The sequence below is a fragment of the Bufo bufo genome, chromosome 9 (genome assembly GCF_905171765.1).
Source record: "Bufo bufo chromosome 9, aBufBuf1.1, whole genome shotgun sequence".
NCBI lineage: Eukaryota > Metazoa > Chordata > Amphibia > Anura > Bufonidae > Bufo > Bufo bufo.
In genome coordinates this window covers 94,769,830-94,787,110 of record NC_053397.1, presented here as the reverse complement: position 1 = coordinate 94,787,110, position 17,281 = coordinate 94,769,830, and the positions used below count along the sequence as shown (strand labels likewise).

Here is a 17,281-nt window from a genome sequence, read left to right as displayed (position 1 = left end):
ACACCCTACAACTATGTCATGTGGTGCTACCCTTAGGTCATGGTTTGTCAGATGTACTACGGATTGCTATTTAGTAAAAAGAGAGCCTACAAGACTTTCAATATTAAATATGTGACCACACACAAAAAGTTAAAAAACTAAAAACAGTTCCTAAAGTTATACAGTATGTGTGCACAGGGCTGTTACTGGAGGCAGACTGCTCTTCCTTAACTCTCATATCTCTCTCTTGATCCGTGAACTTTTTCGTCGGTAGTACTGTAATATAATGTGTTATTCTTTTGTTACTGAGCTTATGTCAAGTGACAAGCAATAATTACTACAAGACTCATGGAGGCAAGAATTACCCTGCTCCATGTGCAATGCTGACTCCTTACAAATCCTGACAGTATTGTAGATGTCTCACAAACAGTGCAGAAAGCTGGGTAGCATCGAGTGCAGCAATACAGGAATAAAGGAAAATTGAATGGATGAGATCTCTGAGCTCTCATTTCTTGACTTACACAACATCATTCAGTTCCAGTCTGGTGTCCGGGGAAGGATTGATGAGGATGTAAGACAGGGTGTTCTGATGATCGTTCATTTCATCTACAGAATAAAACAAAGAGTCAGATTATTCCAAGAAATAGGCTGCAATTTCACAGTGTGTCATAGACACAAAGGCTTCCTAAGTAATGAAGAGAAACAGTAAAAATATACTAAAAGCAGCAATGATCATGTGGAAGGTTTCAGTCCTTTATTTTTGAAAAAGAGACGGGCTACTGGAAACAAAAAGGGTCAATATTAACAAAATAATATTATATAGTATGACTGGTGTCAGATATTCTAGATTGATAACTATGATAAACTTGTGGTATGATAGGAGTATTCACATGTGAAGTTATTGACAGCATGGGCAAAACTGCATTAAAAAACTGCACAATTGCATGCAGAGTTGTGTGGCTTAGGGATTAAGACCGCAAATACTGTGCAGGGGAAGTACACTGAAATAGTTAGCTTCATTTATGCAAATCATGAGCTGAAAACTGCATTGCAAAACTCAAGTGAAAACCGCATGAAGTTTGCTGTGATTTTTTTTTATGGTTTTGATTGGACAGTCCAAAAATTCCTATGTGCCCCCTTAGGATTTCTTTATACACAGTCCCCCACATTTTGCGGCCAAAAATTGGCTGTGTTTTTTGATCAGTGTTTTTTGTAGCATATTGGCCTTGGCATCAGCTGCCTGACACTGGTTTCTGCAGCTTAGTTTGCGGTTCGCCAAAATTCCTAGGCCATTTTCCATGTCAGTGTTACCGAGTGTTTTACCATTTAGTATGTACTGGTGACTTGCATTATTCCTTCCCATGTGCCTAACCTTACATTTGTCAGTGTTAAACCTCATCTGCCACTTCTCTGCACAAGTCTCCAATCTACCCAGATCCATCTGCAGCCGTGTACTGTCCTCTTACATGTTACCACCTCCTTAGGCAGAGAGTTCCATAGTCTCACTGCTCTTACTGTAAAGAATCCTTTTCTATGTTTGTGTACAAACCTTCTTTCCTCCAGATGCAGAGGGTGTCCCCTCATCACAGTCCCAGTGTCAAATGCTTTGGAGAAGCCCAGATATACAACATCCATTGATTCGCTGCGATCAAGTCTAGAACTTGCCTCCTCATAGAAACTGATTAAATTAGTTTGACATGACCGATCCCTCATGAAGACATGCTGATATGGCGTTATTTGCTTATTTTCATTGAGGTACCCCAAGATACCATCTCTTAGAATACCTTCAAGCAGTTTACCCACGACAGATGTTAAACTTACCGGGCTCTGCTTTTGGACCCTTTTTGAATATTGGCACCACATATGCTATGCGAATACTCCCTGTCATTATAGAGTCCTTAAATATCAGAAATAAGGGTCTGGCTATGACATTACTTAATTTTCTTAGGATACAGGGGTGTATGCCATCTGGTCCTGGCGATTTGTCTATTTTAATCTTTTTAAGACGCATCTGAACTTCTTCCAGGGTCAGACAGTGCACTTTAAATGGGGAATTTACTTTTACATTCTGCATTTCATCTGACAGTTTATTTTCTTCAGTAAACACAGTGGAAATTTTTTTTTTATAGCTTTGCTTTCTCCTCATTGCTGTGAAGGGATGACACCTTCAGATTTATACTTTTTACCATTTATATAATTAAAGAACATTTTACGTTTAGTTTTACTCTTTTTGGCAATTCATCTCTCGGTCTCTAGTTTGGCTGCTTTTATTTGTCTTTTACATTTTATATTTTTTTCTTTATAGTTTTTCAATGCTTTCTCGCTCCCCTTCTGTTTTAATGATTTAAATGCTTTTTTTTTTGGTTATTTATTGCTTTTTTTTACAATTCTATTTATCAACAGTTTTTTTGAAGTTTGGTATTTTTGTTCCTCCCTGGTATATACAGTATTTAATTGGAAAAAGAAACACCTTTTCTGGTATCTAGAGACTTGGAAACCTAAAGCTCAAGCACCTTCCTACTGGGGATTTGTGGAAGAAACTGAATGTGTGCACGCTGGCCCTTAAAGAGTCTGAGAGTGATCATATGCTCTATGAGAAAAGCCTGGGGTCTTCACACTGAAGCGCAGGCAGCAGCCTGTAGAAAGCACAGTAGGAGCTGGTGTCCGGGTCCACCGCTGGCTATAGGAGGAGGACAGATTGTCCTGGACCACTAGCCTAATTGGAACAACAAATGGGTCAGTAGCATGGCATCTGTGAACACAAGTAGAATCGGAGCAGTGGCGGGAATGGGATGCCAGCGCAACAAAAACACGCACACAAAACGTTAAGTAGCCCTAGTCTTTCCTTGTCTGATAAAGCCCTGACTTTTCTTCCTGTTGATTCAATTTTCCTAACTAAAAATATTTCCCTAAACTGTCCCTACAATACCTTAAAATTGCTGTCTTGTGTTTGTACTTGCTTTCTGCTAAACACATTGAGCACATGTCCTTTTACATCGCAAACTATGCTCAGAATGTTGTCTATGGTTTCTGAACAAGCCCAGAGAGTCAAGAGCCTGCCAAAATCCTGTCTTCTTATTAACTCAGAGACTGTCTGTCAGCCTCTGAGTCTTTCAGTGCAAGCCTCCTCCCTCCTAAGGTAATGTGATCCTCCACCTGAATCCTCCCTGCCCTGTTTACCAGTAATTTTCACAATAAAATGGCAAAATTTCTGATTAGTTTGGCAGCAGAATTTTTGTGAAATCTGTAATGGATCTGATTAGTTTAGAATCAATTTCTTCATCCTTACTCTGTATGCCTCTGTAGGAGGTCAACATGCACCTTTATGGCATTCCTACAGCTCTGTTTAAAACAGAGTTATAACATGAGCTTTGATGAGGTCCAAATGTGTCTACTTGAATTTTTTTTATTATAAATACATCTATCAATATACAGTATCTCACAAAAGTAAGTACACCCATCACATTTTTGTAAATATTTTATATTTTCATGGGACAACACTGAACATATGACACTTTGATACAATGTAAAGTAGTCAGTGTACAGCTTGTATAACTGTGTAAATTTGGTGTGCCTTCAAAATAGCTCAACACACTAAACTGTCTAAACTGCTGGCAACAGAAGTGAGTACATCCGCTCATGAAAATGGCCAAATTGTGCCCAAAGTGTCAATATTTTGTGTGGCCACCATTATTTTCCAGCACTGCCATAATTCTTGTGCATGGTGTTCATTAGAGCTTCACAGGTTGCCACTGAAATCCAATATCATGGAGCTGGTGGATGTTAGAGACCTTGCGCTTCTCCACCTTCCGTTTGAGGCTGCCCCACAGATGCTCAATAGGGTTTAGGTCTGGAGACATGATTGGCCAGTCCAGAACCTTTGCCCTCTTTAGCAAGGCAGTGGTCGTCTTGGAGTTGTGTTTGGGGTCGTTATCATGTTGGAATACTGCCCTGCATCTCAGTTTCCAAAGTGAGGGGATCATGGTCTGCTTCAGTATGTCACAGTACATGTTGGCATTCATGGTTCCCTCAATGAACTGTAGCTCTCCACAGCCAGCAGCACTCATTCAGCCCCAAACCATTGCACTCCCATCACCATGCTTTACTGTAGGCAAGACACACTTGTCTTTGTACTCCTCACCTGGTTTTCACCACACATTCTTGACACCAACTGAACCAAATAAGTTTATCTTGGTTTCATCTGACCACAGGACACGGTTCCTGTAATCCATGTCCTTAGTCTGCTTGTCTTCAGCAAGCTGTTTGCGGACTTTCTTGTGCATCATCTTCAGAAGAGGTAGACCAATTTGATGCAGTGTGCGGCATATGGTCTGAGCACTGACAGGCTGACCACCATCCCTTTAACCTCTGCAGCAATGCTGGAAGCACTCATATGTCTATTTTGAAAAGACAATCTTTGGATATGAGGCTGAGCATGTGCACTCAACTTCTTTTGGTCGACAATGGCAAGGCTTGTTTTGAGTGGAACCTGTCTTGTATAGCCGCTGTATGGTCTTGACCACCGTGCTGCAGCTTAGCTTCAGGGTGTTGGCAATCTTCTTATAGCCTAGATAATCTTTATGTACAGCAACAATTCTTTTTTTCAGATCCTCAGAGAGTTCTTTGCCATGAGGTGCCATGTTGAACTTACAGTGACCAGTATGAGAGATTGTGAGAGTGATAACACCAAATTTAACACACCTGCTCCCTATTCACACCTGAGACTTTGTAACACTAGCGAGTCACATGACACTGGGGAGAGAAAATCACTAATTGGGCACAATTTGCCCATTTTCACTTAGGTATGTACTCACTTTTGTTGCCAGCAGTTTAGACATTAATAGATTAGTTTTTTTGAGAGCACACCAAATGTACACTGACTACTCTACATTGTATCAAAGTGTAATATCTTCAGTGCTGTCCCATGAAAAGATATAATAAAATGTTGACAAAAATGTAAGGGGTGTACTCATTTTTGTGAGATACTGTAGATATTATATGCTGCCCTTTTGATAATCATTTAATGCACAAAGCAGCCTAAAATGTAAATGCCTCATATTTCTCCTTTTTACTGTTTGATTACAATGGATTGGAGAAATTAAAAGTCTAATATACTCTTCATCAGCACATACTGTGTGCCACTATATGGTGTGGTACCGTACCTCAATATGGAATTGTGGTAGGATGTTTTCTTCCATTGAACCGTTAGTTCTAGGTGGGGTGGGTCATTTCTCCAAGTAGATGTTTAAGGCCACCCAGTGCATTGTCAATGCCTGCATCAGCACTGGCACAACAGGATTAAACTGAAGACAGCAGAACTCTCTGCCCCTTCATAATATGCTTTGTCTGTTATGCAGTTGGAGCAACAATGCTTACTTTGTTCCTGAAGAGCTTGTGCAAGAGAGTTAAAACCTTCCCTGTTTGGCAATAACTGGGCGAGGGCATAAGAGTAGGTAGTCTGTTGTGGTAGTGAAACAGTTACTTTCTGTCTCTATGACAGGCAGTTGACAGGCGTCACTCTTAGAATCACTTCACACTTCACTTATTTAGTAAGTTACGGGGCATGAGGTGTCAACACAGTGTCCCAGTTACATTATGGGGAGGGTGGCAACCGCATGAGGAGTCAACACAATGGCCCAGTCACAGAGTGGGGATGGTGGAAAAAGTATGAGGAGTTAACCACATGAGGAGTCAACACAGTGGCCCAGTCACAGAGTGGGGAGGGTGGGGGGCAACAGCAATGGCAATGACAGCATAGGATAGTGGGTGACAGTAGGAGAACATGGCAGCAGAGGCAGCAGAGGTGTGGCAACATCAGAATAGTGGCTGAAGCAGGTGGCCAGAAGAAACCGTCTCTTTTCACAAAGTTTGGGTGTGGCACCTAGAATGATCTAGTCTGATGGATCAAGCACTGGCATGAAGAAATCCTGACTGATCCACTCCTGATCCATCTTCATAAAGGTCAATCTCTCTACATTTTGGGTGGACAGGCAAGTTCTCCGTGGGGTAACTATGGACCCACAATAAACACCCGCTCTGATGCCACACTACTGGCAGGGCAGGAAAGCTTGTCCAGTGCAAACACGGCCAGTGGCAGCTACAAATCAAGTTTGGCTGCCCAGTAGTCCAGGGGATCTTGGATGTGGGGATGCAGGGTGCAGTCCAAATATGCCAAAACTTGCTGGCTCAGGGTTTAATTCATGTCTTGTTGCTGCTGCTGGTGGGGGTTTCTTCACTAGGTGGGTGAAAGAAAGTGCTCATTAGAAACTCCAGATTTAAGTTGCTGCAAATGCAGCTGGTGCTGCCCCCCACTCCAGTAGCCATGGCAGTGGAACGTGAGCGCAGAGGGCCCTCGGTTAGACCTTCATGAAGATGGGCTATGGCGCACATAGGCAGTGGCCAACTGACTACATAGGATGTCTCTATAGTAGTTGAGTTTATGCTCGCTCTCAGCAGGAGAAAAAAAAGCACGCATTTTAGAGAGGTAGCGAGGGTCTAACATGGTGGAGAGCCAGTAGTCATCCCTTTGCTGAATGGTGATAATATGGCTGAAGCTACGCAAGCAACTCAGTACGCATCTGGCCATATGCGCAAGGGACTCAAAGGGACTCCTTGCCTCCATCTTCACTGCATACTTCCACAATGTGTCAGGGTGAACTGCCTGGACTTCCTCATTGCCCTCTAGCTCCTCCAGTTCCTCCTCTCCTGTCACTTGTGCAGAAAAACCAGCCATTTCTGTATACATTGCTTGTGCATGACTGTCCTCCTCCTCCTCCAGTTCATACCCAACAGGGCTATGGTGGTCGTGAGTAGGGTTGAGTGAACCCGGGTTTGGCCGAACTTCAGGTCAAAGTTTGGGTTCGAGACCCGAACTTGACCGGAACTTCACCCCGAACTCGGACCCCATTTAAATAAAAATAGAAATTCACTTTATTATTTTCCATTATAACATGGTTATAACGGAAAATAAAATCACTCAAACCTCGAACCCGAACTTCAGTGAAAAAGTCCGGGTTCGGGTCTGGGTACCCAAACTCGCAAAGTTCGGGTTCGTTCAACCCTAGTCGTGAGATGTAGGCACCACGTCTCCTGTCCCCTGACCAGCCAGATTTTTCAGCATCTGCTCCAGAACGTGAAGTAGTGGAATTTATGTTGTTTATTCTGTAGTCCAGGCCTCCTCAAAGATCCTGAGCAAAAGTCAGGTGTCACAAATGAGCTGCTACTGGCTAACGTCGAAGTTACACAGGGGAGCACTCCTGTCCGCTTGCATCATCAAGAAATCATTTACAGCCTTCCTCTGCCCATATAGTCGGTCCAACATGTAGAGGGTGTAGTTCCCACACGTGAAAACATTGCATATCAGGCTATTCTGATGGGTAACATTATTCTGCCTTTGCACATGAAGGAGAGCGTGCTTTACAGTGCATGCACAGTTTCCTAGCCATTTTCAGGATGTCTTGCAGTTTGGTGGAAGACTTAAGGAACCGCTTTACAACCAGATTAAAGATGTGCGCCATGCAGGGCGCATGGTTCATTCCTTCTTGGTGCAGCACCAACACAATGTTCTAGCCTTTGTAGGTGACCATGGTTCTGATTTTAAGTTGGCGAGGAGACAGCAAGAATTCGATTTCCTCTTGAAGGACGTGGAGCAGTTCCTCCCCTATGTGACTCCGTTCGCCCAGGAAAACTAGGTGCAGAACAGCGTGACACTGCTGTGCTATACACAGGTGGTATGCTAGAGTAGCACTCCAAATTGTGCCTGCAGTGGAGGCTGAGGACAAGGTGAAGAATGAGGAGGAAGAGGAGGACATTGGCACAGGACTCTCAGGTTGAGAAGTTGGAGGCTGCAGTGCAGTTGCTGGTGTAGCTGGGCAGGAACCACATTTATTCAGTGGGCTGTAAAGGACATATATTGTCATTGACTGTAGCTATAGCTTCACACGTTGGCACTGCCGTGAACTTTAACAGACACCGACAGGCTCAAGGACTGGCCCACCTTCTGTTCAACATATGTGTGCAGGGCTGGTACTGCCTTTTTGGAGAAGTAATGACAGCTTGGGACTCTCCATCTTGGCTTGGCACAAGCCATCAGTTCCCTGAAAGGTGCAGAGTCCACCCCATGGAAAGGGAGGGACTGTAGTACCAGAAAATTGGCCAGGAGCACTTTCAGCTTCTGCTCTGTTGCATGAGTGCATGCATACTGTTGTCATTTTGCAATCGCCTTGGTGATTGCAATTGCTGATGAAACAAGTGACGAGGAGTAGGAGAAGGAGGAGGATCAGGCGAGCCTTAAAATCTGTAGTATGAAGCCACAATTTTACCCCAATTATATGACCAATTATTGAATTATATATAATAGAACGTGAACCCCACAAATTTTGCAGTATCAGACCGCAATTTCACCCCAATAACATAATCTAGGATTACTGGAATTACTTATGTATCAAAGAATGCAACCAACCTAAATTATGTAGTATCGGATCACTTTCTAACCACAATTAGTACAGCAAGGTCCCTAGTGCCTGTAATGTCTTTCCCTGCATTAATTGCATTGGAAAATGGTGGAGACCAGACAGGAGGAGACTTTTTATAGGGCTGTGATATCACGGGGGCTGGCTATCTGCTGATTGGCCATCTGTATGGCATTATAGGTAATCCCTCATTACGGGGCTTCTTACTTCCTCTTTCTAATATGTGCAGCAGCCATTTTAGAAAAAAGTACGATTTGTTACCATGAAGCGTGAGGAAGTTCTACTTCGGTACAAATCAAATTTTTCCTGAAATTAAGATCGAATTCCACTTCATCAATAGTGTTGATCGCAAACATTCTAATCACAATTTTTTTATCGTGAATATTGGCACTTTGAGAATTTGCGAATATCTAGAATATAGTGCTATATCTTCGTAATCAAAAATATTATAGCCTTTTTTTCATCAGTACCCATGATCCCTCACTGCTTCTTGCTTGTGGGCCAAAGAGAAGTTTGCAATATCTTTGACTTTAGGATTAGTGTTGATAGCAAATTTTTGTATCTCAAATTTTTATCACAAATTTTTATTGTGAATTTTCTGATTGCTGATTTTCGCAATCAAGAAAATAGTGACTGGGGATCACGAATTCTCGAATTTGCAAATATATAATGAATATTTTGCCAAATATTCGCGAAATATCGCAAATTCGAATATTGCCGCAAATTCGAATATTGAGCGAATCAAAGTTGAATGATGAACAGTGATGAGCGGTCATCACTGTTCATCATTCAACTTTGATTCGCTCATTTCAAATTACAGCAGAAATAAAGCTATACTATGCTCTGGAAGATGCAGGTTGTCCGTTAGTTGAAATTTTCCAGGAAACAGCAGATTTGATTTAATAATTCAACATGAAAGTATACCTGACTCACATGTGCTTACTTTATGTATACTTATGACTGACACTTTTAAATCGGTCGAGATTAAACATTGATGGATAAATTGAAGCACAATTTTCTGCTATGCTTCTGTATGATAGCGCAAATGGCAAAAGAAAAGATATTGCTTTACAGAATTAGCCGAAATAATTCCTTTAATACAAATTGCGGCTCTGACGCAATTGTGCTTCCTTCATTATAAGATGGCCATGTCATTGCACCATGAGATGCCTATGCTGGATCAGCCCTTTATGATCTAATCGTCCAGTACCATATTTCAAGTACTTCTGTATGATAGACATTCCTATTTTATGTGATAAAACTTAGAACATGCAAGCTAGTCATAGGTTAAATGAATTTCCTTTAGTATTTTTTGTCATTTCTCCTATTACAGCAATGGAGTATTATATAGCGTTATAACATTGTACACAAAATATCTTCCTCCCCTGAGAGCTTTAGGCATTTTAACTTGTCACCTCTGGGCAGGAGGATTGGAAAGCTGCTTTCAATATTCCTGGATTATGTACAGTAGTTTAGCTCTAAATACGCTTTGCTTTCAATGACATTTTCAATGGAGATCTTAGCTTTCATACTTAACCTAGTTTTATATCTCCATGGGCTGTGACTGGAAACTTCAACAAATGTGTCAGACTTTTATAGTTATTAGAGATGAGCAAATTTCTCAAAAATTATATTTGGTCGGTTTGCTAACTTTTCCGAAAAAATTTGATTCAATCCGAATTTATTTGTGGCAAATCATGTTAAAAACAGCTATTTCCTGGCTGCAGAGAGCCTGTATAATGGTGTAGAACACTGTGCCTTGCAGTAACACGCATAGGGAGTCTGCTATGGTAGTGAAAAAATACTGTGAGTCAGTATAACACGCAGATGACAGCCATCGCTTTTAGAATCACTGCACACTTCATTTATTTGGGCAATTACGGAGCCAAAACTGACCAAATAAGTGTGAACTCAGCCTTACAGGTCAATGTTAGCATCAAGAAGAAGCGCACTCCTTTTACATCGTTGTCAGCTGATTCCACATACAGTAGATGTCTACAGAACCTATTCTATTAAACGCTTATACAAGTAGAGCCCCCCGACAGAGTGGAGAGGATGTCAGCAGTAAGTTTGTGTTGACGTTACTGATTATTTTGCGCATCCTCTAATCCAACAGAACAATAACCCCCAAAAAACGGATCCTGTCTGTTGAGCATCCGCCTTTACTCGGTCAGCATTTGTAATCCATCAGTATTGCTAAAGCCCAAAAAAACAGGAGTGAATCCAAAACAAAGATGATCCATAATAGGAATATTTGCATGTCTTCTGTGTTCTGTACCCACTCCTGCTTTTGGCTACCAAATCATAAGCCAATTCTGATGGGACCATGTCATACAGGCCTTGCAGCTGCTACACAGACAGGATCCGTTGTGTGTCTCATTTTTCCTTCCTTCTGACAGATCAGAAGGGTCATGATGTCAACCAGGCTGAAAAGGCAAAATAGTGGCCCAGTCATGAAGTAGGGCGGGTGGGAACAGCATGAGAAGTCCACAGAGTGGCCCAATGACATAGTGGTGAACTGGCAGCAGCATGTGGAGACCACAGAGTAGTGATGTGGCAGCAGCATGATGAGACCACAGAGTTGCCCAGTGACAGTCCAAAGTGGGGAGGTGGCAGCCGCATGAGGAGACTACAGAGTGAGCCATTGACAAAGTGACATACTGTGAAATAATTAAATTAAAAGTAAATTAATACACCCTGTAGGGGCGTATCTGGAGTGGTAGTGGACGGAAGATAAGTGCCACCGGGGGTCGTGGCCCCGGTGGAGTAAGACCGGGGCTTTTGTGTTTTGTCAGCAGTGAGTGCTGTTCACACAGCGGTCTGGCTCTTACTGGGAACAGGCAAAGAGCAGGGTGGGCGTCTGTTCCCCACGGACCACCACGGGTTAACCGGGGGGGGGGAGGAAACGCTGTACCCCTGTTCTAAACAGACGGTTTTTGGTTGTTGGTGTCAGTCCACACTGATCCGGGCAGGTTGGTTTCTCTGGCCCTAGTCAGGTAGTGAAGGAGTTAATCCTTCACTATGCTCGGTGGGTGTGGTCTTCCTGCTACACCCAGAGCGTGTGAATATAGGTTTGGTGTTCACTGACTGTGGGGGCTGATGTAGTGCGGTCTCCTGTCTCTCTGCAGGAAGCTGTACGGGAGGCTGATCAGAGGGTTGGGCTGAGCTCTGTAGTCCGCTCCGTCTAACGAAGACTGCACAACTGATGGACCAAAAGAAAGTATCCTGTGGCCGGAGCCAATCCCTTGTCCAGGCCGACACGTGGCCTATCTACCTTGCATGAACTTGGACGAACCTGCCCCACGACAAGGTGTAGTACCGATCACTGGTGGGAGAGACTGTAAGAACAGGCACCGAGATGCCTGCAGCGTATGGGGCTCCATTGTGGGAGGAGGGGTTTCTGAATATTGCTATTGTGTGAACTTCACAGTTTTTGATGTGATGCACTGGAGTAAATAAAAGAGCACGGTTTGGACACAAAGCCTGTCTCCTGAGCCTCTGTACTGCCACCGCTACCGCCCGCCTACCAGAGCAAAAACCCCACAACCCCAAAAAAGCTGTAGAACAGTGTACAGATATAGCATCGCTAGCGCTCCCTTCAGAATCGCGGCAGCGCAAAGCGATATCCAATTCAATTAGCAAACCCAAATCGCGTAAATAGCCATTGAAAAAATTCAGGGTGCAATGTTGGTTTGTGAACACCAGATGGCGCATGGAACTACAGTCAGTTAGTTAGTTCCCGTGCACTATACAGTAAATATCAAAGTTTCGCTTGAGCAGCGCCCCACTGGCCTCCTGTCGATTAACCTTTTAATCCCCTTTCTACTAGCATTCAATTATTTGCTCAGGGGATGAAGTGGTGAGATCGGTTATTTACAGTTTATTTCCGAGCCCCAGCAAAGTACATTTTTCAGTAGTAAAATGTAATATATATATATATATGTGTATATACAGTACATGTGTGCATATATGTGTATAGATGTGTGTGTAAGTATACATGCATGTATGTATATATATGTTTGTGCGTGTATATAAATATATATATATATATTTCTACTGTGTATATATATATGTATATATATATATATATATATATATATATATATATATATATATATATACACTCACCTAAAGAATTATTATGAACTAGAGTTGAGCGAACACCTGGATGTTCGGGTTCGAGAAGTTCGGCCGAACTTCCCGGAAATGTTCGGGTTCGGGATCCGAACCCGAACCGAACTTCGTCCCGAACCCGAACCCCATTGAAGTCAATGGGGACCTGAACTTTTGGGCACTAAAAAGGCTGTCAAACAGCCCAGGAAAGAGCTAGAGGGCTGCAAAAGGCAGCAACATGTAGGTAAATCCCCTGCAAACAAATGTGGATAGGGAAATTAATTAAAATTAAAATTAAAAAAATAAAAATGACCCAATATCAATTGGACAGAGGTCCCATAGCAGAGAATCTGGCTTCACGTCAGCAGAGAATCAGTCTCTTCATGCCATAGCAAAGAATCTGGCTTCATGTCAGCACAGAATCAGTCTCTTCATGCCATAGCAGAGAATCTGGCTTCATGTCAGCACAGAATCAGTCTTCATGTCATAGCAGAGAATCAGGCTTCACGTCACCCACCACTGGAACAGGCCACTGTCACACATTTAGGCCCAGGCACCCAGGCAGAGGAGAGAGGTCCCGTAACAGAGAATCGGGCCTGATGTCAGCGCAGAATCAGTCTTCATGTCATAGCAGAGAATCAGGCTTCACGTCACCCACCACTGGAACAGGCCACTGTCACACATTTAGGCCCAGGCACCCAGGCAGAGGAGAGAGGTCCCGTAACAGAGAATCTGGCCTTATGTCAGCACAGAATCAGTCTTCATGTCATAGCAGAGAATCAGGCTTCACGTCACCCACCACTGGAACAGGCCACTGTCACACATTTAGGCCCAGGCACCCAGGCAGAGGAGAGAGGTCCCGTAACAGAGAATCGGGCCTGATGTCAGCGCAGAATCAGTCTTCATGTCATAGCAGAGAATCAGGCTTCACGTCACCCACCACTGGAACAGGCCACTGTCACACATTTAGGCCCAGGCACCCAGGCAGAGGAGAGAGGTCCCGTAACAGAGAATCGGGCCTGATGTCAGCGCAGAATCAGTCTTCATGTCATAGCAGAGAATCAGGCTTCACGTCACCCACCACTGGAACAGGCCACTGTCACAAATTTAGGCCCAGGCACCCAGGCAGAGGAGAGAGGTCCCATAACAGAGAATCTGGCCTGATGTCAGCGCAGAATCTGTCTTCATGTCATAGCAGAGAATCAGGCTTCACGTCACCCACCACTGGAACAGGCCACTGTCACACATTTAGGCCCAGGCACCCAGGCAGAGGAGAGAGGTCCCGTAACAGAGAATCTGGCCTTATGTCAGCGCAGAATCAGTCTTCATGTCATAGCAAAGAATCAGGCTTCACGTCACCCACCACTGGAACAGGCCACTGTCACACATTTAGGCCCAGGCACCCAGGCAGAGGAGAGAGGTCCCGTAACAGAGAATCTGGCCTGATGTCAGCGCAGAATCTGTCTTCATGTCATAGCAGAGAATCAGGCTTCACGTCACCCACCACTGGAACAGGCCACTGTCACACATTTAGGCCCAGGCACCCAGACAGAGGACAGTGGTCCCGTAACAGAGAATCTGGCCTTATGTCAGCGCAGAATCTGTCTTCATGTCATAGCAGAGAATCAGGCTTCACGTCACCCACCACTGGAACAGGCCACTGTCACACATTTAGGCCCCGGCACCCAGACAGAGGAGAGAGGTCCTGTAACAGAGAATCTGTCCTTATGTCAGCACAGAATCTGTCTTCATGTCATAGCAGAGAATCAGGCATCACGTCACCCACCACTGGAACAGGCCACTGTCACACATTTAGGCCCAGGCACCCAGGCAGAGGAGAGAGGTCCCGTAACAGAGAATCTGGCCTGATGTCAGCGCAGAATCAGTCTTCATGTCATAGCAGAGAATCAGGCTTCACGTCACACACCACTGGAACAGGCCACTGTCACACATTTAGGCCCCGGCACCCAGACAGAGGAGAGGTTCATTCAACTTTGGGTTGCCCCGCAATATAATGGTAAAATGAAATTAAAAATAGTATTGAATGAGGAAGTGCCCTGGAGTAGAATAATATATTGTTAAGGGGAGGTAGTTAATATCTAATCTACACAAAGGATGGACAGGTCCTGTGGGATCCATGCCTGGTTCATTTTTATGAACGTCAGCTTGTCCACATTGGCTGTAGACAGGCGGCTGCGTTTGTCTGTAATGACGCCCCCTGCCATGCTGAATACACGTTCAGACAAAACGCTGGCCGCCGGGCAGGCCAGCACCTCCAAGGCATAAAAGGCTAGCTCTGGCCACGTGGACAATTTGGAGACCCAGAAGTTGAATGGGGCCGAACCATCAGTCAGTACGTGGAGGGGTGTGCACAGGTACTGTTCCACCATGTTAGTGAAATGTTGCCTCCTGCTAACACGTTCCGTATCAGGTGGTGGTGCACTTAGCTGTGGCGTGTTGACAAAACTTTTCTACATCTCTGCCATGCTTACCCTGCCCTCAGAGGAGCTGGGCGTGACACAGCTGCGTTGGCGACCTCCTGCTCCTCCTCTGCCTTCGCCTTGGGCTTCCACTGGTTCCCCTGTGACATTTGGGAATGCTCTTAGTAGCGCGTCTACCAACCTGCGCTTGTACTTGCGCATCTTCCTATCACGCTCCAGTGTAGGAAGTAAGGTGGGCACATTGTCTTTGTACCGGGGATCCAGCAGGGTGGCAACCCAGTAGTCCGCACACGTTAAAATGTGGGCAACTCTGCTGTCGTTGCGCAGGCACTGCAGCATGTAGTCGCTCATGTGTGCCAGGCTGCCCAGAGGTAAGGACAAGCTGTCCTCTGTGGGAGGCGTATCGTCATCGTCCTGTGTTTCCCCCCAGCCACGCACCAGTGATGGGCCCGAGCTGCTTTGGGTGCCACCCCGCTGTGAACATGCTTCATCCTCATCCTCCTCCACCTCATCCTCGTCCTCCTCGTCCTCCAGTAGTGGGCCCTGTCTGGCCACATTTGTACCTGGCCTCTGCTGTTGCAAAAAACCTCCCTCTGAGTCACTTCGAAGAGACTGGCCTGAAAGTGCTAAAAATGACCCCTCTTCCTCCTCTTCCTCCTGGGCCACCTCCTCTTCCATCATCGCCCTAAGTGTTTTCTCAAGGAGACATAGAAGTGGTATTGTAACGCTGATAACGGCGTCATCGCCACTGGCCATGTTGGTGGAGTACTCGAAACAGCGCAACAGGGCACACAGGTCTCGCATGGAGGCCCAGTCATTGGTGGTGAAGTGGGTCTGATCCGCAGTGCGACTGACCCGTGCGTGCTGCAGCTGAAACTCCACTATGGCCTGCTGCTGCTCGCATAGTCTGTCCAGCATATGCAAGGTGGAGTTCCACCTGGTGGGCACGTCGCATATGAGGCGGTGAGCGGGAAGGCCGAAGTTACGCTGTAGCGCAGACAGGCGAGCAGCGGCAGGGTGTGAACGCCGGAAGCGCCAACAGACGGCCCGCACTTTATGCAGCAGCTCTGACATGTCGGGGTAGTTGCGAATGAACTTCTGCACCACCAAATTCAGCACATGCGCCAGGCAAGGGATGTGCGTCAAACCGGCTAGTCCCAGAGCTGCAACGAGATTTCGCCCATTATCGCACACCACCAGGCCGGGCTTGAGGCTCACCGGCAGCAATCACTCGTCGGTCTGTTGTTCTATACCCCGCCACAACTCCTGTGCGGTGTGGGGCCTGTCCCCCAAACATATGAGTTTCAGAATGGCCTGCTGACGTTTACCCCGGGCTGTGCTGAAGTTGGTGGTGAAGGTGTGTGGCTGACTGGATGAGCAGGTGGAAGAAGAGGAGGAGGAAGCTGAGGAGGAGGAGGAGGAGGAGACAGGAGGCAAAGAATGTTGCCCTGCGATCCTTGGCGGCGGAAGGACGTGCGCCAAACAACTCTCCGCCTGGGGCCCAGCCGCCACTACATTTACCCAGTGTGCAGTTAGGGAGATATAGCGTCCCTGGCCGTGCTTACTGGTCCACGTATCTGTGGTTAGGTGGACCTTGCCACAGATGGCGTTGCGCAGTGCACACTTGATTTTATCGGACACTTGTTTGTGCAGGGAAGGCACGGCTCTCTTGGAGAAGTAGTGGCGGCTGGGAACAACATACTGTGGGACAGCAAGCGACATGAGCTGTTTGAAGCTGTGTGTGTCCACCAGCCTAAATGACAGCATTTCATAGGCCAGTAGTTTAGAAATGCTGGCATTCAGGGCCAGGGATCGAGGGTGGCTAGGTGGGAATTTACGCTTTCTCTCAAATATTTGTGAGATGGAGAGCTGAACACTGCCGTGTGACATGGTTGAGATGCTTGGTGACGCAGGTGGTGGTGTTGGTGGTACATCCCATGTTTGCTGGGCGGCAGGTGCCAACGTTCCTCTAGAGGTAGAGGAAGAGGCCGAGGCGGCGGCAGCAGCAGCAGAAGAGGCCAAAGCGGCGGCAGCAGCAGAAGAGGCCGAGGCGGCAGCAGCAGAAGAGGCAGCAGGGGGAGTCTGAGTGACTTCCTTGTTTTTAAGGTGTTTACTCCACTGCAGTTCATGCTTTGCATGCAGGTGCCTGGTCATGCAGGTTGTGCTTAGGTTCAGAATGTTAATGCCTCGCTTCAGGCTCTGATGGCACAGCGTGCAAACCACTCGGGTCTTGTCGTCAGCACATTGTTTGAAGAAGTGCCATGCCAGGGAACTCCT

The 17,281-nt window shown here is 45.6% G+C and overlaps 1 protein-coding gene across 1 annotated transcript in view; it reads right to left on the bottom strand.

Moving 5' to 3' along the window:
* Nucleotides 1-17,281, bottom strand: part of LOC120978569 (potassium channel subfamily T member 2-like) — a 1,475,081-nt gene that overhangs the window by 13,963 nt on the left and 1,443,837 nt on the right. Inside the window, 1 exon segment of the mRNA XM_040406800.1 lies at nucleotides 501-585. Within this exon segment, the coding sequence (XP_040262734.1) occupies nucleotides 501-585 (85 nt within the window).